Source organism: Tupaia chinensis, unplaced genomic scaffold, assembly GCF_000334495.1.
Source record: "Tupaia chinensis unplaced genomic scaffold, TupChi_1.0 Scaffold000248_1, whole genome shotgun sequence".
Classification (NCBI taxonomy): domain Eukaryota; kingdom Metazoa; phylum Chordata; class Mammalia; order Scandentia; family Tupaiidae; genus Tupaia; species Tupaia belangeri.
The window spans coordinates 1,153,543-1,177,878 of NW_006159726.1; the positions used below are offsets into that span (position 1 = coordinate 1,153,543).

The 24,336-nt window shown below is 39.6% G+C and overlaps 1 protein-coding gene across 1 annotated transcript in view; it reads left to right on the forward strand.

Annotated features, from left to right (window-relative positions):
• EFHC2 (EF-hand domain containing 2) overlaps positions 1-24,336 on the forward strand; it is a 228,030-nt gene that overhangs the window by 107,011 nt on the left and 96,683 nt on the right. The window contains exons 5-8 of the mRNA XM_006148862.1: positions 4,050-4,301; positions 7,727-7,840; positions 8,234-8,372; positions 17,612-17,777. Coding sequence (XP_006148924.1) covers positions 4,050-4,301; positions 7,727-7,840; positions 8,234-8,372; positions 17,612-17,777 — 671 coding nt within the window. The remainder of the gene's footprint in view (positions 1-4,049; positions 4,302-7,726; positions 7,841-8,233; positions 8,373-17,611; positions 17,778-24,336) is intronic.

Here is a 24,336-nt window from a genome sequence, read left to right on the forward strand (position 1 = left end):
CCGGGACGCGAACCGCGGTCGACTACGTGGGAGTCCAGCGACATAGCCATTACGCTAACTGCTGGTTCCCTAGGCATAGAGTCTTCAGTGAGCTATTTTGGGATAATTTCCAGATGCCAATTGTAGTAATTGACAGTGTATGAGTTGTGCACGCACCTCCTTGGCTTGTCTTTTTTCTTTCATTTTTCTTTATTTAATTGCCAGGAAGTGTGTCTGCTTGCCAGAGAGATGGGGAGAGGGAGAAAGTACCAACCAATGGGATGTGGTCATGCCATAATCCCTTCTCCTCCATTTCTCTATCCTGTCAGGATTTGAGGCACATATGCGTATGCACCCAGCATGCTTTTCAAGCTGCTAGGGGACTGGGATTTGAACCATGCAGTTGGCCATATGGTCTAGTTCACTTAACCACTAGGCTTCAAGCCCTGCCCTGGCTTGCTACTTTTCAGTCTTAATGACCTGATTCTGGTTGAGAAAATTTTTGTTTCTTTTTTTGGGTGGTTGTTTTGGTTTTAATGTTTATTTATCTCTTTCATGAAAGAGAGAGACAGGCAAACAGATACGCTCAATAGGATCTCACACCATGATCCCTCTAGCCTTCCCAACCAGCCAGGATCTTAAGTGCATGCACCTGGAGTGTTAAGGTCAACCTGGGAACTTCAAAATGGTTCCCGTATGGCTTGAGCATCATGTTAACACTAACTCATCAAGCCAACCCCAGATCTTTGCTATGTATGACTGATTTGGTGAACCAAATCTTGGACATACCTTTTTCCTTCTTTTTTGGGATTTTCGGCTCCTCTTATGGTGGTATTAGGTGCCAAGATGTTCTGGAAGCAGCTTGAAAGTCACACCGGGTGTGTGTGTGTGTGCATGCCCGAAATCCCAGGAGAAGAGATTGCATTGTGTCCATGCCCCCTGAGGGGATGATTTCTCACTTTCCCTCTCATTGTCTTTCCAGTGAGTGCATGTGTCCCGTGAGAATAAAAAAAAATTGTCTTCAAAGTCTCATCCCAGACAGTGTTAGAAGTAAAAAGACTCAGTATTATTAATATTGTTATCTTTCTAGAACTTTTTAGTGACTTCTTGAACCAAATTTTATGTTTCCCAGAAGATTATGAACAACTAAAAGAAGTGTCATATGGAAGGTTGTCAATCTCCTTGCTAGGACTGGAGTGCAAATCTCTTGATCTTACTTATTATTGTCATTTGTTTCCCTTTTCTTTTTTTTTTTTTCTTTCTTTCTGTTTTTGTTTTTGTTTCTGTCGTAGGGCACAGACGCTTGCCAGAGAGACAGAGAGGGAAAGTAAGAAAGTGCTCCCCCAGGGAAGATGGCCATGCCACAATCCCTTCTCCTCCATTCTCCTCTCAAGATTTTGGGCTCAAGATTTTTGGCCAAAATGCCCATGGACCCCATTTTTTTTTTTTTTTTTTTTTAGAATTATTTTATTTATTGTCATTATTTTATCTTTTTGAAGTTGACTAGAGAGAGACAAGAGAGAAGGAAAGTGAGAAAGCAAGCTGCCAGGTCCAGGACTCAAACCATGGTCAGCCACATAGGAGTCCAGTTGCCTTAACCACCACACCACCTGCCGGCCCCCACCCAGTGTGTTTTTCAAGCCACTGGGTGCGAGACTCAAACTGTAAAGTTGGCTGTGCTTGATACAATCCCTTAACCACCATACCACTGACTGGCCTGCCCTTTTCTTTTTTTTATTGAAGTATGATTATACATAGTGAAATACATGAAAATTTAAGTATATAGTTGTATCATTTTTAAGAAATATATAGAACTATATAATCTACATCTCAAATCAAGATGTAGAACATTTCTATCCTCTCAGAAATTCCCGTTATGCATTTTTTTTCTGATCAATCCTTCTTCCCACCAAGGGACAACCACTATTTTCATTTCTGTCCTTATAGATTAGTTTCATCTGACTTTCATTGTTTTTAAAACTTGTAATTCATTTCCTTGCAGAAAGATAACATAAAATTTAGAATAAAGTTCTCTTTTGATTCTGCTTTGATCTCTTGTTAAAAGCTACATGTAGGATTATTCATCTAAACTTGCCTCCTACCTCCGGTAGAGTCATTCTTTAATGTTGTAGGCATGCAGCTCTCCTGAGAAATATACATATTGTTGATACTGGAATATCTAAGGTGAAATGCCTGTGTGTCAGTGTACAGAGGCGTTCGTTTTTATTTTTTCCAACTGCTCTGGATGAAAGAGTCTATATAAATACAAAGTCTTTAGAACCAGCAGAGAGAACCTGAAGGAAATGGAACCATATGAATTATCACCCTTTGCATATAGCTACACTCATTTGCTAACAGTTGGTATTATGTGATAGTGCTTGTGAATGATGATGTATTATATGAAAGTGCATAGAGCAGTGAGAGATTTCATAGATTTATAAAGAAAAATATCTTTTGTCACAGGAATAGAGAATAAATGTGAAGAACAGCCAAGAAGTGTTTTAAATAATTTCTTTTTAGATTGGGAGAATCATTTTAGTGTTTATTCCCTCAGGGGGGAAAAAAAGCTCTTCAATAAACATAGATATCTTTGGAAAATCAGGAGTTTATTAAAATGTTTTTGTATTGAATTTCATGCATTTTGTTCTCTAGTCTTTGCTGCCTTGAAAAGTACAGTTAAAATGAAACAATTTAACTTAAAGTGAAACTTATATAATCAATAAAGCATTTCCTGGAAGTCTTATAATGTCAAAGAAAATTTTAGGTGAAAGTAAGGGGTCTCATAATTTTGTTTAAGTATCAAGGATAAGGCTGAAGAGCCATCATGTCTCCTCCCTATCTTGGGATAAGACAGGACCTAGACTGTCCTAGACAAATACAAAATTCCGATAATTTACAGAAAAGTGTGTAACCTGATTTGGGACAATGTCACCCTTGACAATGTGCATGTCCTTATATAAAAATCCTACTGGGCTACATGAGATAGAATCAGGGCAGTTTTGCTACAAGACAGGGCTAATAACATGGAAATAGAAGGAAGAGCTGGCAAAGAAGACTCACAGAGCTACTGGTTCCTAGGGCAGAGGACAGCCGAAGCAGGCGTTCTGTGCAGTTCAGAAGTTCTCCATTTGCTCTGCTCCCATTTCTGCTGGGCTTTCATATCCTTACTATCTGAGGGTTCTTGAGCAAATTAAAATCGTGAATATATTGCTTCTCTTTTTCCTTCACAAAAATCTTTGAATGAGTAAGAAGTATACAGATATTAATTTCCAGTGAAAAGGAAAGTGGTTCTTTTGGTTGAGAAATGGAGTCAAATGCATACATCTTAAATGCACAGATCAATAAGTTTTGAAACATGTACACAACTGAGTAGTCAAAATGAAAATCAAGATGTCGAGTATTTTTATCAGAAAGCTCCTTTGTTTCTCTTTGCAGTCAAATCCCTGGCCAGAGGCAATTACTATTCTGATTTGTGTCACCATAGAGTCACTTTGTCTGTTCTTAAACAAGAGTTTTAAGTCTTTGAGAAAAGCGAGTTTGTGAAAACATCACAGAAGTGTAGTTTAGTGTATTAAATAATGTTTAGAATGAAAAGCTTTCTGATACTTGCTTGTCTGTTTTTTTAAGATATATATGCTCATAGGTGATTATATTTTTAGGATAGTTGAAATAAAAAAAAATCATGGAGTAGTCTATATAAAATATATCTTTATGGGAACCAGCAGTTAGCGTAATGGCTATGTCGCTGGACTCCCACGTAGTTGACCGCGGTTCGTGTCCCGGACCCGGTGGCTTAAAACTCACACTGGGCGCGTGTGCGTGCGTGCCCAAGATCCCGAGAGGAGAATGGAGGAGAAGGGATTGCGGCGTGACCATCCCCCCTGGGGGGTGATTTCTCGCTTTCTGGCTCTATGTCTCTCTCTGTCTGTCTGGTGAGCGCACGCGCCCTACAGTGAAAGTCTCTCCAAAAAAAAAATATATATATATATCTTTATGTCAATTGGTAGTTTGCATCCCAGAAGTGATTATTCATAACCTGTAACTGTTACTGACATTTCTTCCTTTTGCAGACACTAGAGTACATGAAGCCTTTACGTCCCTATGAGTCCTTGGATACCCGGAAACAGTTCCTTGAATATGATGGGAAGGTTTTGCGTTTCTTCTGCCTGTGGGATGACTCAGGCTCACTGTTTGGGGACCGTAGAGATCTTGTCCTGCATTACTTTTTGGCCGATGGTACTATTGAAATCAAAGAACTGATGCCACAGAACTCGGGCCGGGATGCTATGGCATTGTTTCTTCGGAGGAGTAAGCTGCCCAAGGTGAGCACTGGACACAGAACCGCTTTCTCTGGGCTTATCGGCCCAGAGAGTAGAGTCAGATTTTGAATGCTGTGTGTTTTGACTAAGTGATGGCCGTTAGCATATAGGTGGGCTCTTCAACAAGTTCATGGAAAATGTGTATTATGAAAAAAAACTATGCATGGACTTCAGATCTGTTTTGGTACCCAAATAAGCCCTTACTTTAATTCCATTTTTCCTGGCAATTTTGTACTATTGGAAGTATTTAGAAAACTTTCATTTTGTACCCTTTGTTAATATGTATCTATGAAAGTAATACAGAGAATATGACAAATTGGAGTTGGAATATTCTAGACTCAAGGTACGTAAAGAAAAAAAGTCAAATATAAGAGAAATACGTATTCATCACTGAGTTCACAGCCAGTCTTGAGAAAGTAAATGACTCTCTAGTAAAAGTATTACTCATGGCCTGGGATAGGGCACTCATGTGTGGCCCCAGCAAGCCTACTGAGGAAGGCCCACGGCGTTGGCCTGAATTGTGAATAGTACACACAGACACATGCGTGCATGAACACATATACACAAGTATATGCACAGGAGTGACTCTTCTGTATAGGGGTTAGTCACCAACTATCCAGTGATTAGTGGCAATAATGCCCTTTACATTTTATTTACTATTAAAAACAGTTGTTGGACTGATTTCTACAAATATTTGTGGCCACTTGAGAGCTAATGTAACTGGGTGCAACAGAAAGACACAGAAATTAGAATTGTGTCTGCTGTGTGACCTTGGGCAAATCACTTAACCTCTCTGAGCTTATCTCCCCACCTCCCAAGTGCAATTAATGCTTCTGTCCTGAGGTAATTGTAAGGATTGAATGTGATAATATAGTAAAAAATACTAAGGACCTATAAACCTCTCTAAGGACTCATAAAAGCAGTTCTTTTTTCTTTTCCATAGTTCTGTTATATTTTCTATCTTATTTGGATGAATTGTTTTTTTAAATTAATTCTTAGTGCTCCTGAAAATGTTACAGTAATATTAATTTCTGATGCAAATACCACTGGCCATTCAATCCTCACAGGAGGCTCTACCAGATTCTCTGTGCCCACTGCCAGAAGCCCTGCTGTGTTGCTTGGAGTCAAGGGGAAGCAGAATTTGTCCCAGAGGGAGCTCTGGGATATGCACAGCAGGTGGCCAAGAGGTGCCAAGGAAACCTGTTTTTAGAATAGCTTTGGAAAATAGGCTAAATATAAAATAATAATGACACATCTGACATTTGCAGTGTGCCTTGACATCCATTGCTTCATTTTATTAACTTGTCCAACAAATATTTGTTGAATGCCAACTGTGTGCCAGCTCTAGGGTTACAGCGAGAAAGAAGATAGATTAAGTCCTGCTTCACGAAGCTTAGGTTTCATAGGGAGAGATACAACAAGGGTGGGTGTTTCCTTGACACTTACAACATCTTTTGAGGAAACAAGGAATAAGTAATGTCACTGCAGTTCAACAGATGAAGACTCCGAGATTCTCAGAAGATAAATATTAATATTTGGCCCCAGGTCTTAGAGCTAGTACGTGGTGAAGAGAGTCTGTGTCCAAATGTACAGGCCTTCTACATTATGTGGCTTACTAATACCACAGGCATCATAAATTCACATATTTAATTTCCATTTTATGTCACCTGCATCAGGGATGATTCAGATTTCTCAGCTATGTGTGATACACCTATCACTGTCAATTCATATAAGTTAATTAAGTTATTTTCAGTAGCTCATGCAACCATTTGGACCACCCCACTGCAGGCCGAACTAAGCAGGGCCCTGGCTTGGCCCTAGGCCACCGTTTCTGTTGGGGGCTGACTCAGACTATTGCTGTTTCTACCTTATCTCACTGCCTCTGTCAGCCAGCAAGTACTTACTGAGCTCAGGATCAGGAAGGGTGCTAAGTGGAGTCAAGAAAAAAAGGCAGAAAGGCATGATTTCTTCCTCAGAGGTTTGTAACTTAGCGAAGAGAAAAGTGACTGCTAATGAGTCAGTCAGAGAACCACAGAAAGCTGTTGAACCCTATGATAGGTGCTATTGAGTTTTAAGTAGGGAAAATAGGAGACTGAACAGTCCTCAGTATGTCTGGTGGCTTAGTGGAGAATCCAGTGGCTACATGTAGGCTAGGGGGGCAGTAGGAAAGATCGACTTTATTAGGGCCTTGGAGGATGTGTGGGAAGACCGCAGGGGATATGGCAGTATGGGGAGAGGGAGGCGGATATATGTCTTCTTCTAGATGACAGAGAAGAACCATACAATGCATATTGCCTACACGAGCCCCTTGACCACACCAACTTTGTATTTGGAGGCCATCTACCATACCCTGTGTGTGTGTGTGTGTGTGTGTATTGTGTGTGTGTGTGTGTGTATGTGTGTGTGTGTGTGTGTGTGTTTAAGTGTATTTATTTACATTTTCCATAAAGGAGAGCCAGTGAAACAGAGAGAAAGGGAGACAGACAGACAGACAGATGGGCACTCTCAACAGGGTTTTAATGCTATGATCTACCCCTAGCTTCAGCTAGAAATGGTCACAGGCCTGTGTTTTTGCCTGACATACACAAGGAGGCCTTGGGACATGAACTCAGATCCTTCCCATGTGGGTCTAATTGTTTTCCTGCTGCACCACTATCTGGCCCCTATTTTTTGCTTGTTTGTTTTTAGTCAGGGACTCACATGTCACAAACTCTCTGCCTAAGTCTCCAGAGTTGCAGGGACTAATATAGGCAGGTGCCATCAGTCCTGTTTCCTTTTTTTTTAAAGTTATTTTATTTATTATTATTGTTATTTTATTTTTAAGAGAGAGATTTTTGCTATAGGGCATGTGTGCTCACCAGAGAAACAGAGAGACAGAAAGTGAGAAATTACCCCCCAGGGGGATGGCCACACCACACTCCCTTTTCCATTCTCCTCTTGGAATTTTAGGAACACATGTACATGTGCCCCATGTGAATTTCAAGTCACTGGGTCCAGGACTCGAACCACAGGACTACGTTGGAGTCCAACAACGTAACCATTACGTCATCTGCTGGTCCCTATTATTGTTATTTTTAATTTACCAGAGTGAGAGAGAGAGTGGGAAACAAGCCGCTAGGTTTAGGACTTGAACCGTGGTCAGCCATGTCGGAATCCAGCACCTCAACCACCATGCTGGCCCCCTGGCTCTTTTCTTAGACAAGATCTGTCCATGCTGCTCAGGCCTGTCTCAAGCTCATGATGCTCCCATCTCAGCCTCTCCAAGTAACTGGGACTACAAGCACCTGTCACTATATCCAGACTTCAGGTTGGACTGGGAGTAGAACCCAGGCCTCCCATGTGGCCTCAGCCTGTAGAGTAACAGCATCTTACCAGCATGTGCCAGCATAGCTGGTTGTACCATACCTTGTTTTTATTTTGTCTTCTAGCATGGCCCACCTGGCATCTTTCAACCAGGTGAGATAACTGAGCAAGCAGTTCTCAATGTGTACGGTGGCTTGTCTCTGACTCGCATGCCAGGCTACCTGTTGGACAGATATGAGGTGAGGAACCTCACATTTTATTACTGTTTCCAATGTGATTTCCCAGAACCTAAATAATGGGGCAAGTTACATATTGTTTTCTTGTGAGATTGTGAATGAAATGGATAAATGCATAAATATGTGCATAGTACTGCTATTTATCAATAATAAACACGTTTAAGTGCATATGTAAATATATGTATTGCATTACTATTTGAAAGCAGTATGGTGCTGAAATATTAACATTGGCTAGTTGTCTTCTGATTTGATTTAAAAATTTAATTATACATAATATAAATGACATTTTTCTTTTTCTATTTCTTTCTTTCTTTTTTTTTTTTTTCTTCTGGGAAATGGTGCCTGATTCTTTGGGAGGTCTATGGTGCCAGTGCTATGTTCTTTTGTTTTCATTAGCTAGGAAAAGTAGACCAAGAGTTTTACACAGATGCTGACCTGACCATAGGAGCCACCATCAATGTGTGGGGAAGGAAAGTTCTCCTTTGTGACTGTGATGAATTTACGAAGTGTTATTATAGATCTAATTATGGAATTGGTAAGTGACTCATGTGTCCATTAGAAAATGTTTAAAGCTTTGTCTCTGTTTCCTAAATAAGATTTTACTTTTGAGTTTCAAATGCTAAGTTTGTAATAGCTACCATTTATTATATATCTGCTACCCTCCAGGAATTTATTATTTTACATATTCCTAACATCAGTTCTCTATGGGTAGGTTCATAACCCCATTTGAAAGGTAAAGAAACCAAGCCTTAAAAGGGACTCGTTTGGGCCAGCCCATGGCCTGGTGTTTAAAGTGGCTGGATCCCACATGGCTGGCTGCACAGTTTTGAGTCCCAGACCCAGTGGCTTGAGAAACACACAGGGTGCATGTGCTTACATGCCTGAAATCCTGAAAGGAGGCAGAGATGGAGGAGAAGGAATTGCAGTGTGACTATTCCCCATGGCGAATGGCTTTCTCACTTCCCCTTTCTCTCTCTCTCTCTCTGGTGAGCACACACACCCTCTGACAAATTAAAAAATAATTAATTAATTTTTTAAAAGGGGGAAGGACTCTTGCCCAAGATCATACACCAAGCAAAGGGTCAGCCAAGAATTGAACTTGTCTGCCTGATGCCAGGGGCTTTCATTTTCTCTCATAGGCCTCTGCCTCACTACAGTATCAGGTAAATGTTTTGGTTGAGCAATTGAAATGGAAATCTAAATGCTTTTTTCCTAATATTCTTGCTTAGCACAATGGATATGTTTGCATTCTCTCATGCCTATTTACTCTACCTTTCCTGATGAGGCTTAACTAAGTTTCCAGCTTCTCTCTATTTAGATGTCAAGTCTTTTTCCACCAGGTTAGTTCAGCTCAGAATGAAAACTCATGATTTATTAAGCACCTACTATATGTAGGTCATTGCAATAGACTTGAAGATACAGAGATTTATAAGAGGTTTCTAAGCTGGAAGAGGAGCATGTTACATAAGTCTTGGAAGCAGGTGGAGGCTATGATGTGAAACCTAAAACACAAACCCCCATTTGTTAAACTCCTACTTACTATAGTCTCCTAAGGACCTGTCAGCCAGCTCTGCCCCCTTCCTGGGCTCTCCACCCCGGTGAGAGCTCTCTACTCCAAGTGTCTGCTGCTGCTGGAGTTGATAGGAGTTCCTGACAATCTCAGGTTGGTGTGGAGCTGGAGTTGGAGCTGGAGTGGGGATGAGGGGGGTGCTTAGTCCTGTATTTCTCTTTGAACCTGAGAGTATTCAAATAAACACACTTCCCTGAGGGGCAAGATGGAGACCAAAACAGCAACAGCTCCTTAAAAGACAAGATGCTTTGTCTCTAGAATGAGCTGAGGCCCACCTTACATGTCTTGGTGTCCCTATTGTGTAGTCTTTCTAGCTTCCTGGGAATCTTTATATTGTGAGAGAAAGCACACAAAGGGGTTGGAATAGAAAGACTTTCCATTTCACTCTCAGATTCATGAAGAGAATCTGTTCTGCAGCACCTGTATACCAGATTGGTCAAAAGATATGGGCCCTATAGGGGCCAAATTGGTAGCCTCTTACTTTATTTTCTAAAATCAGTCCCTTGTACTGGACATTGTTGGGCAGATTTGCTTTGAGGACTGTGGACAAGAGACAGCTGGCAAGTTGCAGGTGGCAGCTGGCTGTAGAAAAGATGCAAGATCCCTTAGATCACTAGGAGGAGACTTTGGCCTTTATTAAATGTAGACGCCTGTTTAGAATCAATACGTCTTCAGTGTAAATGGGAAATTTGAAGAAAAAAATATATACATATATGATGGGTCCCTGAAAACTCTAGCTTGCAGCTCACAATTGCCTTAATTTAAAGGATGTAGGGAAGGTTCTAAACATTATCTGACTACTTAAACATGCAATCCAACATTTGGCTGATGGCTTCCTGTCAGGTTGGCTTTCAGAAAGGTTGCATTTCAGAAATGAAATAAATGTTATGCTGGAGAAATTTGGTACATGGTTAGTGTTTGAGTGGCTTCTACAGGGAATTTTTCTGAGGCAGTGTGAATTCCCTGGGGTACTCCACAGCTGGCCATCTTTGGTAAATGTATCAGCTTCAAATGCCTATTGTCCATTTCAACTGATTCCTGGTGCTTAATTTCTTTCTATTCATTTTTTTTTAAAGAAAACCTTTTGCTATGGGGCTTGTACACTCGCCAGAGACACAGAGAGAGACAGAGAGACAGAAAACAAGAAATCACCCTCCCAGCGTGGATGGCCACACTGTAGTCCCTTCTCCTCCATTCTTTTGGGATCTGGGGCACGCATGCACACATGCCCAGCATGAGTTTGAAGCCTCTGGGTCTGGGATTCAAACACTGTCAGCTATGTGGGAGTCCAGCAACATAATCATTATACCATCTGCTGGTCCTTTTACGCACTTTTTTTGTTCACTCTATAAACTCATTGTATTATGCCTTTATTTATGTATTTATTTATTTATTATATATTGTGATTTTCAAGCTGCTGGGTCTGGGACTCAAACTACAATGGGTCATGTGGAAATCCAGTATCCTAACTACCACACCACTTGCTGGCCCCTGTATTATGCTTTTTAAAAAAGTAGTTTGTGCCTTTAAAGCAAGTATGGCATGAAAATTATGCAAATGCAAAATTATGTTGCATTTCATTGTCACATTGACTTTTTATATCTTTAAAAACATATGTTAAAATATCTGCTTAACAGACACTATTATTACAGAACATATCTTGAGTTAAAACAGTGTACTTAATGTAAATAATGACTAGAAATTTTATCTATGATGGGGCAGCTGGGGGGGGAGCAAATCAGTATTCTCTGATAATCTTTGCATTTCCTTTTCCTGATTTTTTTGGTCAAGGCTAAATTAATATACTTAATGTTACTTAGATACAATAATTTCTGACATTTAAAATTTTGTTGGTAATTCATGTAGTCTTAAAAATTAGTAAGACTGTCCAAATTTTATACATTATGTTTTGGTATCCATGAAGCCTAAATCAGGACAAAGTCCCATCAATAATGGTGGTCTATCAGTAACATTGATAGAAGATTTCCTTCCTTTTCAATAATTGTGGTCAATAGGGTACCTGGATGTTTCTACTCTAGCACACAGGAAGGAGCTGACTGGTGGCAACAGCACAGGTAGAGACCCTCCCTAGCAGGAAGCCAGAGGGCAATTTCTAATCTGGTATGTGCAGCCTTGGAGCTTTACTACCTTCTCTTACCTAATAATACCCCAGCGTTTTTGGAGGGAGAAAAATGGCAGACAGACTAAAAGAAGCTAACCACAGTCCCCAGAAACATAGGTGGATAATTTTTCTGTAGGGGGCTTCAAAAAGTTTGTGGAAAATGGAATTAGAGTAGTTTATTTTGGTACAAACAATTTTGATATCCATGCATAACTTTTTCATAACACACATTTTCCGTGAACTTGTTGATGGACTCCTCATTGATGCAGGTGCGTAGGGCTTGATAAAATTCCAAGAGGCATTCAAACCCTCGAGTAAAACCCAATCTGAGTCTTAAGAGAATGAAATTCTTTTGTGCATTTAAGGATTCTGAGGGGAATCTATTCTGTAGATTTTTTTTCCACCTAATAGTCCCATGATAGCCCCTCCATTTGGAAGCTGAGCCATCCTGCTGGTCCTGGCTTACTTACTGGACTGTCACATGTCACTCCCTCATCTTTTTATGTGGATGAACTGGAACTGGCAGATGAAGGTCGGTCTGTCTTTCTATAGCATGAAACTTGGAAAAGGCTCCAGGGGCTCTAGCAGCTGTTTCTTTCACTAAAGGGACAGAAATTTGAATGTAAACTGTCCCTACTTGGGAATTTCTGCCTTGGGTTATTGTCTTTGTCTATAAGAAGACTTTTTTTTAATCATTGATTATTAGTGGCTGGGACAACCAAACTAGTAACAATACCATTCATTAGCATTACTTTTAAACACTTATTAGGCTGTACTGAGATTAAGGTTGAGCAGAAATCTTAAAGCACTTTTAATTTTGTGGTCATTTCTGGCTAGTTCTGGACTTTTGGTGATAGAAGTAGTAGGCTATCCAAGATGAAAGTTTAATGATCATTTGAGTAAGTTGCCACATACATACACTCCAAGTTTCAGCCCCCAACATGATTTTCCTGACAACCCAATAAAAATAGCCTCTGGCCTTTTTTTTTTTTTTTTAATTTTACTTACTTATTTATTTATTTAACCAGCAGGACTGGGGGGGGAAGGGAAAAAGCAAATTGCCAGGTCTGGGACTGAACCATGATGGGCCATGTGGGAGTCCAGTGCAGTCCCTAAACTTTTTTCTAGAGTGATTTTTGCACTCACTGGAGAGACAGAGAGAGAGAGAGACAAAGAGACACAAAGTGAGAAATCATCCCCTGGGGGGGATGCCCACACCACAATCCCTTCTCCTCCAGTCTCCTCTTAGGATTTTGAGCACACACGCACATGTGCGTGGCATGAATTTTAAGCTTCCGGGTTTGGAACTTGAACTGTAGTTGACTACATGGGAATTCAGTGACATAGCCATTATGCCATCTGCTGGTCTCAACCACATGTGTTGATGGACCTAACAATTTTGTTTCATTTACCTTCTTTATAAAATAAAGGTGGTTGAGAATTCCTAAGGATTTTATAGTTCTAACATTATATAATTCACTAATTGCTTGACCCTGAAGTGAATATTTCACCCAAATCATTTGACCTGGGTATTAAATACAAGCAGAGATGGATTAACCTTCAAGTTAATAAAGCTCACTCTTTAGGGTACTTCCTTTCTAGGGTCCCAGTCTAAGACACTGGTCTAATTTTTTCTTTTTTTTTATAAATAATTTCATATGTTATTATATTTTTTTAATTTGACCAAAGAGAGAGAGAAGAAAGTAGTAAAGCAAGCTGCCAGGTTCGGGACTCAAACTGTGGTCGACCATGTGGGGAGTTCAGCACCTTAACCAGCATGCCACCTGCCAGCCTCCTAACTTTTTCCTAATAATTTGGTATTCTTTGTCTTGAAAAGCTTTTCCCAAATTATTTGGTTGTCACAAAATTCACGATGTATTTTTTTTCTGTTTTTCTACTTAAAAATGCATTATGACTTTCCCGACAACCCAATACATAAACTTTTAGACTTTCTGTAGCCTGGGTCCATCTCTGGGTTACTAGAACATGAGTGGAGCTTTGAGCTACTAGTAGTGCTTTCAACTGAGATAGTGACTAGAAAATCAGCATAGAAGAGCATTAAGACTCCTTTTTAAGATAAATGAACTCTACAAGTTTGTTGGAACCTGGTCAGTCATGGCTGGGCATTCAATATATAGTTTTTACAAGTCACTTAGGACTAGAGAAGTCAGACCATTTTAAAGACAGATGTGTCTTGGGATCTAGTAGAGCACCAGTTTAAGACATCATAGAAGATGTTTTATACAAAAATGTATATTTTTTTGATTTATTCAACAACTATGTTTGAATACCTGAAACCTACAGGATGCTGGGATGATGAAATACCCAAGGCAAGAAATTTGTCATTCAAGTGTGAGTCCATGGCTTTGCAAATGTGTATGAATTATCCGGAGAAATGCAATTGCATCTTGAGCCAGGGTTTTCCAAAAAAACAACAACAACAAAAAACAACTTTTATGTCAGGCATGATGGAGTAGAACAGTTCTTAGCTTTTATACACTAGATGGCACTGTGGGTGCAGAGGAAAGCTCCAAATTGGTTCTTTTGTTACTTAAATCTGTTGCAAAAATTATGTAGTTAAGAAAACAACACTGTGTTATAAAACCTGTAATTTGGGGAGGCGGTGTAGAATGCATTCTTAATTACTTTGCGAATCAATTTGTGAGTTATTTTGGTGAGGCTGCTCAGGTTAGTATGTAGAGTTGTATGTATATATGTCCCTTGTTGTAAGAAACGGCTCAGGCCTCAATTTTCGAATAATCACATAGGGCGCTTTTGTCATCACTATGGCGCCTTCCCTGGAATGAAGGTACCAAACTGTGATGTGATCAATATCATGGTTAGCAATGATGGAGTCTACTGCAATTCTGCCTAATTATGAGATCTGAATTGTCTTTATTATCAAGATTATTCTTCAGTAGCCACAAAAAATAGCAACAGGAGAGGCTCACTCATCACTTTGGTACAGGCAGAGGGGCAGTTCCCTTTCACTGAGCCAGTGAGAAATATTTAATGGCATTTTCTTTGTCAACATGTCTGCTGTGAGCATTTTCTGTTAGGATGGAACAATACTCTTTTGGGATTATGCGTGGGGAAATTTCACACAAAGGCTGCTAGGAAATCTAAGGACGTGTGAAAACTGAAAATGTTTTCAAATCAGAATTTGAAATGTCCTCGAATCCTTAGTCTTTTGATCAATCAGTTAAAACAAATAAATGAAAAGACCCAGTACCTCACTTTTAAGAATTAGATTGTCTTTGGTAATGGAAAAGGAAATCTGCTTATGTGGAACTGTTTTATTATTATTATTATTCACAAATGAAAACACCTATGGCATACTCAAACTTGGAGAAGTAGAAAGTGGATTTTATGGGGTTTTTGTTTTGTTTTGTTTTAGGAAAGATTCTGTCGTCTTCTTTTGCCATTTGTGGTGAAGCAAACACAGTGACTTAGATCGATCAGGTCAATATGTTATTTGCTCTGGAGAGCACAGTTGCTTCTCAGAGTTTGCACAGCCTCACAAATGAGTATCAGAAAGCTCCCAGACTATTAGAGACATGTCCCCAGCACTCTTTCTACCTCTTCTTCTTCACAGATAATAAGTCAGGAAATAAGATTAACAGTATTTACCACTCAGCACTCTCTTTGAGAAAGTAGGCAGATGGCTATTTAAAAAGTTTTTTGTTTTTGTTTTGTTTTTTGTTTTTGCTTCATCACATTTTAGTACAATTGCAGTCTTTTCTTGGCCAGTAACAAGAGCAACTTGTAGCAGTGGTTGGTGAGAAGAAAGAAGTTTTGTTTTTGTGTTGTTTTCAAACTAGATAGTAAAGTGTCATGGCCCAGAGTTGAGTTGGAGGCAAGGAAAGGGGCCAGGAAAGTGGGCACAGAGGGAGGAAACAGCAGATAGGGAAGGGTAAAGGTGAAATAGTCAGGAGGCAGTCCTGTTTGGAAAAGAATTTTATTAGTCAATGTTGACTGAAGATAGGAGAGGGCTAAATTACAGGGTAAAATATGGAATGGGTGGCATAGAGTTTCAAGTTTGAATTTTCATATCATTGGAAAAATCAGGGAAGAACAAAAAATATTCAGAAATGGGGATGGGATGATAAAAGAGATATGTTTTCTTATTTGACATAGATTCTTTTTCTTTTCCCTTTTGAACCAATGGTGATTATTAAGTGAGTTCTGTGGTTTTTGTAAACATGATTGAAACCTACTCTCATAGGATTTTGCTGTTTTTTGTTTGAAAGAGTTTAAAATAGTCTACAAAGATCTCCATGTTCATCTTGAAAACATAACAACCCTTTCAAAACAGCCATAATCAGGGCAGCGGTGTAGAATGCATTCTTAATTACTTTGCGAATCAATTTGTGAGTTATTTTGGTGAGGCTGCTCAGGTTAGTATGTAGAGTTGTATGTATATATGTCCCTTGTTGTAAGAAACGGCTCAGGCCCCAATTTTCGAATAATCACATAGGGCGCTTTTGTCATCACTATGGCGCCTTCCCTGGAATGAAGGTACCAAACTGTGATGTGATCAATATCATGGTTAGCAATGATGGAGTCTACTGCAATTCTGCCTAATTATGAGATCTGAATTGTCTTTATTATCAAGATTTTTCTTCAGTAGCCACAAAAAATAGCAACAGGAGAGGCTCACTCATCACTTTGGTACAGGCAGAGGGGCAGTTCCCTTTCACTGAGCCAGTGAGAAATATTTAATGGCATTTTCTTTGTCAACATGTCTGCTGTGAGCATTTTCTGTTAGGATGGAACAATACTCTTTTGGGATTATGCGTGGGGAAATTTCACACAAAGGCTGCTAGGAAATCTAAGGACGTGTGAAAACTGAAAATGTTTTCAAATCAGAATTTGAAATGTCCTCGAATCCTTAGTCTTTTGATCAATCAGTTAAAACAAATAAATGAAAAGACCCAGTACCTCACTTTTAAGAATTAGATTGTCTTTGGTAATGGAAAAGGAAATCTGCTTATGTGGAACTGTTTTATTATTATTATTATTCACAAATGAAAACACCTATGGCATACTCAAACTTGGAGAAGTAGAAAGTGGATTTTATGGGGTTTTTGTTTTGTTTTGTTTTAGGAAAGATTCTGTCGTCTTCTTTTGCCATTTGTGGTGAAGCAAACACAGTGACTTAGATCGATCAGGTCAATATGTTATTTGCTCTGGAGAGCACAGTTGCTTCTCAGAGTTTGCACAGCCTCACAAATGAGTATCAGAAAGCTCCCAGACTATTAGAGACATGTCCCCAGCACTCTTTCTACCTCTTCTTCTTCACAGATAATAAGTCAGGAAATAAGATTAACAGTATTTACCACTCAGCACTCTCTTTGAGAAAGTAGGCAGATGGCTATTTAAAAAGTTTTTTGTTTTTGTTTTGTTTTTTGTTTTTGCTTCATCACATTTTAGTACAATTGCAGTCTTTTCTTGGCCAGTAACAAGAGCAACTTGTAGCAGTGGTTGGTGAGAAGAAAGAAGTTTTGTTTTTGTGTTGTTTTCAAACTAGATAGTAAAGTGTCATGGCCCAGAGTTGAGTTGGAGGCAAGGAAAGGGGCCAGGAAAGTGGGCACAGAGGGAGGAAACAGCAGATAGGGAAGGGTAAAGGTGAAAGAGGCAGGAGGCAGTCCTGTTTGGAAAAGAATTTTATTAGTCAATGTTGACTGAAGTTAGGAGAGGGCTAAATTACAGGGTAAAATATGGAATGGGTGGCATAGAGTTTCAAGTTTGAATTTTCATATCATTGGAAAAATCAGGGAAGAACAAAAAATATTCAGAAATGGGGATGTGATGATAAAAGAGAAATGTTTACTTATTTGACATAGATTCTTTTTCTTTTCCCTTTTGAACCAATGGTGATTATTAAGTGAGTTCTGTGGTTTTTGTAAACATGATTGAAACCTACTCTCATAGGATTTTGCTGTGTTTTGTTTGAAAGAGTTTAAAATAGTCTACAAAGATCTCCATGTTCATCTTGAAAACATAACAAACCTTGCAAAACAGCCATAATCAGGGCAAAAAAAAAAATATTGATGTTGTGTTTGCCTTTGTTTTGTTATAGAGAACTTTACCTCAATTCCATGCAAGGCTCCTACTCCTCCAAAAATAGAAAGGAAATTTCCACCTTATAATGGCTTCGGATCTGAAGAAGATTCTCTCCGTACCTGCATAGGCCTCCGGCCCACACCTCATAAGAAAGACTTCAAGAAGTTTATGGAATTAGACAGGTGCTTGAGAGAACCATGATTATAGTCTTGTCTTTTCCAAATGTGTTTGGGGCTTATAACCACGGTCCTTATGACACAACAGATGTCACGAAATTCTTCTCATTTCAAGTACAGGAACACGTTATAACTTTTTAATGAAATTGATTAACATACAAGTATTAATAGGTTCTTACTTAAGTGTTTATTTTAATAAGTGTGACCTGAAGGCCCTTAAAGCCATATTACCTGTATTGCTTTTCTCTGTATCTATCATCTATCTATTTATCTTTCTATCATCTATCTATCTATCTATCTATCTATCTATCTATCAATCATCTATCTTATCTAATCTGTTTCCTAAAGGTTGTACCTAGGAAACAATGTAAAGTAGGGGGCCAGCAAGTTTTTTCTTCCAAGGTTAGTTAGTAAATACTGTGGCTTTGTGGGCTATATGATCTCTCTCCCTACTACTCAGATCTGCCATTGTAGCATGAAAGCAGACATAGAACATAAACAAACATGTGACACTGTTCCAATAAAACTTTTTTTTATAAGGCCCAGCAACAGCAGTGCAAGTGGTAGGGCACTACTGTATGATGCTGAAGTCAGACAGGAGACCCCAGATTCTGATCCCAGGTCAACCTGAACACACCAAGTGTCCCCATGGGCACAACCATGATGCAGGCTGGCTAGAAGGTTGGGGAGTGGGGAGGGAGGTGGTGGTGGTGGTGATGGTGTTGGTTGAGACTGCAGTGTGGTGAGATCCTGTCAAGGGTACCTATCTCTTCTATCTTTCTATCCTTCATGGAAAAAAAAAAACTTTAAAAAATTTTATGTACATGGGAACCAGCAGTTAGCGTAATGGCTATGTTGCTGGACTCCCACGTAGTCGACCGTGGTTCGTGTCCCAGACCCGGTGGCTTAAAACTCACACTGGGCGCGTGTGCGTGCGTGCCCAAGATCCCGAGAGGAGAATGGAGGAGAAGGCATTGCAGCATGACCATCCCCCCTGGGGGGTGATTTCTTGCTTTCTATCTCTCTGTCTCTCTCTGTCTGTCTGGAGAGCGCATGCACCCTATAGCGAAAAACCTCTCCAAAAAAAAAATTTTATGTACAGTGGCATGTAATTTTATATAATTTTTACATATCACAAAATATTCTTTTGATTTTTTTCAACAATGTAAAAATGTAATTCTTAGCTCAAAGGCCATAGAAAAACAGGTGGCCAGCTGGATTTGATCCATGTATGCCAGCTCCTGCTATAAAGATTTCAATGATTTATAAGTGCTTTTCAAAATGTTATTTGATAATTAATGTTTTCTATTTTTCATTTGAGAAGTCTGGTTAAATTCAGTAACCATTTATTGCTCACATGGCTGAAAAGAATCTTAAAAGATGGACTTTCCAAATTCCATCTTTATTTCTATTATACAAGAAGAAAATCTGCCTCTGAGTCATGCATATAGAATGTAGCATTGCCTGGGCCAGCCAGCAGCATGGTGCTTAAAACAGATGGATCCCATATGGCCAGCTGTGCAGCTTGAGTCCTGGACCCAGTGACTTGAAAAACAGGCTGGATATGTATGCATGTGTGCCCAAAACTCCAAAAGGGAAATGGAGAAGGGATTGTAGTGTGACCGTCTCCCCTGGGGGATGCTTTCTCACTTTCTCTCTCTCTTTCTCTCCAGCAAGCACATGTGCCCCGTGTCAAAAATTAAGGAAAGAAGAAGGTGAATGTGGGCATTGCCCATGACTATTTGCTTCTGCAGGGTACAGGTCCTAAGGATAGAAATCTGGGAAAAGTGGTAGGGAAATGTTGCAGATGTTAGAATAAGATGCAGGCTAAAAATTGCAGTCCTCTGTGAGGGAAATAATGGCTTGGAAGATCCTGGGGAGAAAAATGATAAAGGGAACACATAGTAAGACTAGGAGGAGAAAAAGGCAACATGCTGAAATTGTTGAAACTGAATAAGGTCAGGTGCTGTGTTGTAGAACGCTTGAAGGAAAGAGAATAATAGTTGTGCTACAGCTGTAGAAATGGTATAAATCTATTACTAAGAATTGTACAAATTTCTAAAAGTTTGCTTTTGCCATGACATGATGTCCTTTGTCTTTCAAGAAATAGTTGTTTTTTTTTTTTTTTAAGGACTTAAGGGTTTTATTTATAAGTTTTAGAATCAATGCTACTCGAAGTGTGGTCCCCATTTGAGGAGGTTTTTAAAAAGTTCATGGAAAATATGTCTTATGAAAAAATATGCATGGATTTCTTTTTTTTTTTTTGCACTAAAATAAACTCCTACATCAATTCCATTTACTATGAACTTTTTGAAGTCCCATGTACTTGTTAGCAATGCTGATTCTTGTGTCTCTCCCAAGACCAACTGTGACAGAAATTCTGGATAAAACCTAGCACCCAGTGTTTTCAGAGCCCTCTGTGAGATTCTGAGGCACACCAGTGCTTGAGAACCACTGGTTTTGATCACACAAGAGGGATGCCAACTTATTCTTCATCCTTATTGATAACAGTGCTTATGGTGAGGTTTCAGGGTAGGAATTTGTATGGTTACTTTTCACTAACTGCTGTTTTTAAAGGCAGCCACCCGAAAGAGGTGGGCAGAAAGAATGTCCCTATTGTAAAAGGAGAGGGAATTTTTCTTATAAGTAAACAAGATGAAATATTATCCAGGGTGTTGCTTCTGGAAACCAGAGGAAAAGAGTTTTTTGTGGGTAGTTGACTTAGTCTCTCTTTTGTCTGCACTGTGTAAAGGTGCCCAGAGAACACTGAATGTAGACGGCATTTTATGATCTTGTCATGCTTTTGTGGCGGGAGGATGGTGGTGTAGGCACAAATGTCTCAAATTTCGTTTCTTTCTGTCCACTGTTCTTTCTGTGCCAGAAATACACTTCCCTCAAGCCCCTCCCACATAGTGACCTTGTTTCCATAGTAACTGGCACATTCAGCTGGAGCCTTATACATGTGTTTGAATAACCCAAGGTTTTAAAACTGTGAGAACCTAAGGAAGATAATCTCATAAAACATACAAAGAATAGTTTCTTAATACAAATAAAGAGGCTGAATTGAAACATGAAACTGTACCTGACAGATACTAACATTATGTATAAGTGAATTTCCAAAATTTTGTGGAAAGTGGACTGAAAGTATGAATTTATTTTGGTGCAAAAAATGTTTGAAATCCATTAATTTTTTTAAAGATTTAACTTCATGTATTTATTTTAATTTGACCAGAGAGGGTCAGAGTGAGAGAGAGAAGGGGAAAGTGAGAAAGCAAGCCGCTAGGTCCCAGAGAGTCAAACCGCGGTTGGCCATGTGGGAGTCCAGCACACTCAACCACCACACCGCCTGCTGGCTCTCATAATTTTTTTTATAATACACATTTTCCATTAACTTTTTGAAGACACCTTGCGTTACCATTAACATTTTTTTATTGGGTGCTATTGCTATCAGCTTAATGCTAATCATCTTCTTTTATTTTGGAGAGGTTTTCGCTATAGGGCGCGTGCACTCGCCAGACAGACAGAGAGAGACATAGAGATAGAAAGCGAGAAATCACCCCCCAGGGGGGATGGTCATGCCACAATCCCTTCTCCTCCATTCTCTTCTCGGGATCCTGGGCATGCACGCACACGCGCCCGGCGTGAGTTTTAAGCCACCGGGTCCAGGACACGAACCGCGGTCGACTACGTGGGAGTCCAGCGACATAGCCATTACGCTAACTGCTGGTTCCCAATGCTAATCTTCTATGAGCAGTTGAAGGAAATAGTTTCAAATTAGATCATGTGAGGTTTTTGATGGGTCTGAAGATCTTTATTGTCTGGGTAAACATCTCTGGGGTGGCCTGCTGGGCAGATGGTCTCATTTGACTTGAAAGAACCATAATAATATCTTTGTTGCTGCACCAGACTGAATTAAGTTCTTCATTTTGTGTGCCAACAATACTCTGCTGCTCACAGCTCTAATAATAATATTTTTATTATTAATAATCATTTAATATTTGCTGAGTGCTAACTGCTTTACAATACTCGATCTCATTTAATTCTCAAGACAATCTTGGAAAGTAAATAATATGATTGCACTTATTCTTCACACAAGAAAACCAAGGCTCAGAGAGGCTATGCAATGGCCAAGCTCACACAGCTAATTTTTAGTTGAACTAGGATTTAAACCCAGAGAAATCTGACTCCTGTAGTGCATCATTCTTGTAGTTATCACAGCTCATGGTAATTATTTATTTATGTAATTTGTGGACTCCCTCCAGACCAATTTTTTTTTTTTTTTTTTTTTTTTTTTGCTATAGGGTGTGTGCGCTTGCCAGAAAGACAGAGAGAAAGCAAGAAATCACTCACCAGGGGGGATGGCCACGCTACAATCCCTTCTCCTCCTTTCCTCTTGGGATCTTGGGCACACACGCACACGTGCCTGGCGTTAGTTTAAGCCACTGGGTCCAGGACTCAACCCATGGTCGACCACATGGGAGTCCAGCGACATAGCCATTACGTTAACGGCTGGTCCCTAGACCAAAAGCTTTTTGAGGGTAGTGACCTGCTTTATTGCTTCCCTTAGAGTTAGAACAGTGCTGACTACGTATGTGGAGCTCAGTAACTATTTTGTCCAATAAGGAAAGGAATGAATGAATAAGGGAGTAAACAGAATAAACATTTACTCATCCAGTTCTTAATGAAAGTAGAAGAGACAGATGATTTCTTATCAGGAAGGTTATTATCCCAGACTAAAAATTTGTAGTTTAATTTTTGTTTTTGTTTTGTTTTGTTTTAAAGGGAACTAACTATTGAGATCAGGCAACAACTCGGATGAAGCTCAAGGAAATTATTTTTAAAGAATTATTTATCTTTAATCTTATTTATTCATTTACTTATTTTATTTTGACCAGAGAGAGACACAAAGAGAGAGAGAAAGAGAGAAAGCAAGTCACCAGGTCCAAGGACTTGAACTAACTATGGTCAACCATGTGGGAATGTCCAGTGCCTTAACCACCATGCCACCTGCTGGTCCCCAAATTTAATTTTTTTAAAGAGATTTTTGCCTTAAGCCATGTGTGTTCGCAGGAGAGAGAGAAAAACAGAGATAGTGAGAGGGAAAGTGAGAACCCCCCCCCAGGGAAGTTGGCAACACTGCAATCCCTTCTCCTCCATTCTTCTCCCAGGATCTTGGGCACACACAAACATGTGCTGGTGTGATTTTCAAGCCTCCGGGTCCGGGACTTAAATCACAGTCAGCCATGTGGGAACCCAGCGACATAGTCGCTATGTCATCCGCTGTCCCTCATGATTTAATCTTAATCTCTGACTTGTTTCAGATATTGTTCATCTGCTTTCTCCTTCAGTTATTTATCCCCCTCTTGTAAAATATTTTTTTCTTACCATTAGAAATAAGCCTTTACATGTCTTCTAACCACAAGACTATAGCACTAGCTATTTTTGAGGGTTTTAGTAGGTATGTAGCCCTGGATGAGCCATTTATTTTCTTAGTCAACAAATATTTCTTGAGTACCTGCTATGTGCCAAGCACAAACATAGGTGCTTGTGATACATTAGTGAGCAAAAGAAACATAAAGTCCTGCCCTCATGGAATTCGTATTCTAGTTGTGGAAGGTGGACAATAAATTATAAAGGTAATACATAAATAAATTATGTAGTACAAGGGGACTTCTAAAAGTTAATGGAAAAATTAATTAAAGCATGAGTTTATTTTTTGAACATTTATTTATTTATCTATTTATTTATTTGTTATGATCTATAAGCTTTCAGTCTGGGACTCGAACTGCAGTCAGCCATGTGGGAATCCAGTACCTTAACCACCATGACATATGTTGGCCTCTGTATGAGTTTATTTTGGTGCAAAATATTTTGAAATCCATGCATAGTTTGTTTGTTTTAATTGCCAGAGGGTACATACACTCTCTAGAGAAAGAGAGAGAGAGAGAGGGAGTCCTCCCAGTGAGGCGTGTTCACACCACAGTCCCTTCTCCTCAATTTCTGCATCTTGTTGGGAGTTTGGGTACACCTGCACACTTGTTCAGTGTGTTTTCCAAGCTTCTGGGACTGGGATTCAAACCATGGTTGGCCATGTGGGATCTGGTTCCCTCAACCACTAGGCTATAAGCTGGCCCTAGTTTTTTTATAGTCTACATTTTCCAAGAACTTTTTTTTGGCCATTGGGTGCATGTTCTCATAGGAGAGAGACAGAGATAGATAGATAGATAGATAGATAGATAGATAGATAGATAGATGATAGGAAAGTGAGAAGCCATCTCCTTGGGAGCTCCATTCTCCTCTGGGATTTTGGGCATGCAAGTACACATGCCTGGTGGATTTTTTTCAAGCTACTGGGTCGGGGACTTAAATCATGGAGTTGGCTGTGTGCAATCCAGTGCCTTAACCCCATGTTACCTGCTGGTCCCTCCAAAAACTTTTTGAAGATTCCCTCATGTGTAAAAGATGTTAAGTACTGTGGAAAAATGTAAAGAAGGTATTTTGTTACTATGGAAAGAATAAATAGGAACTGGGAGTATGGGACTAAGGAATAGTCCTGGTTACAATT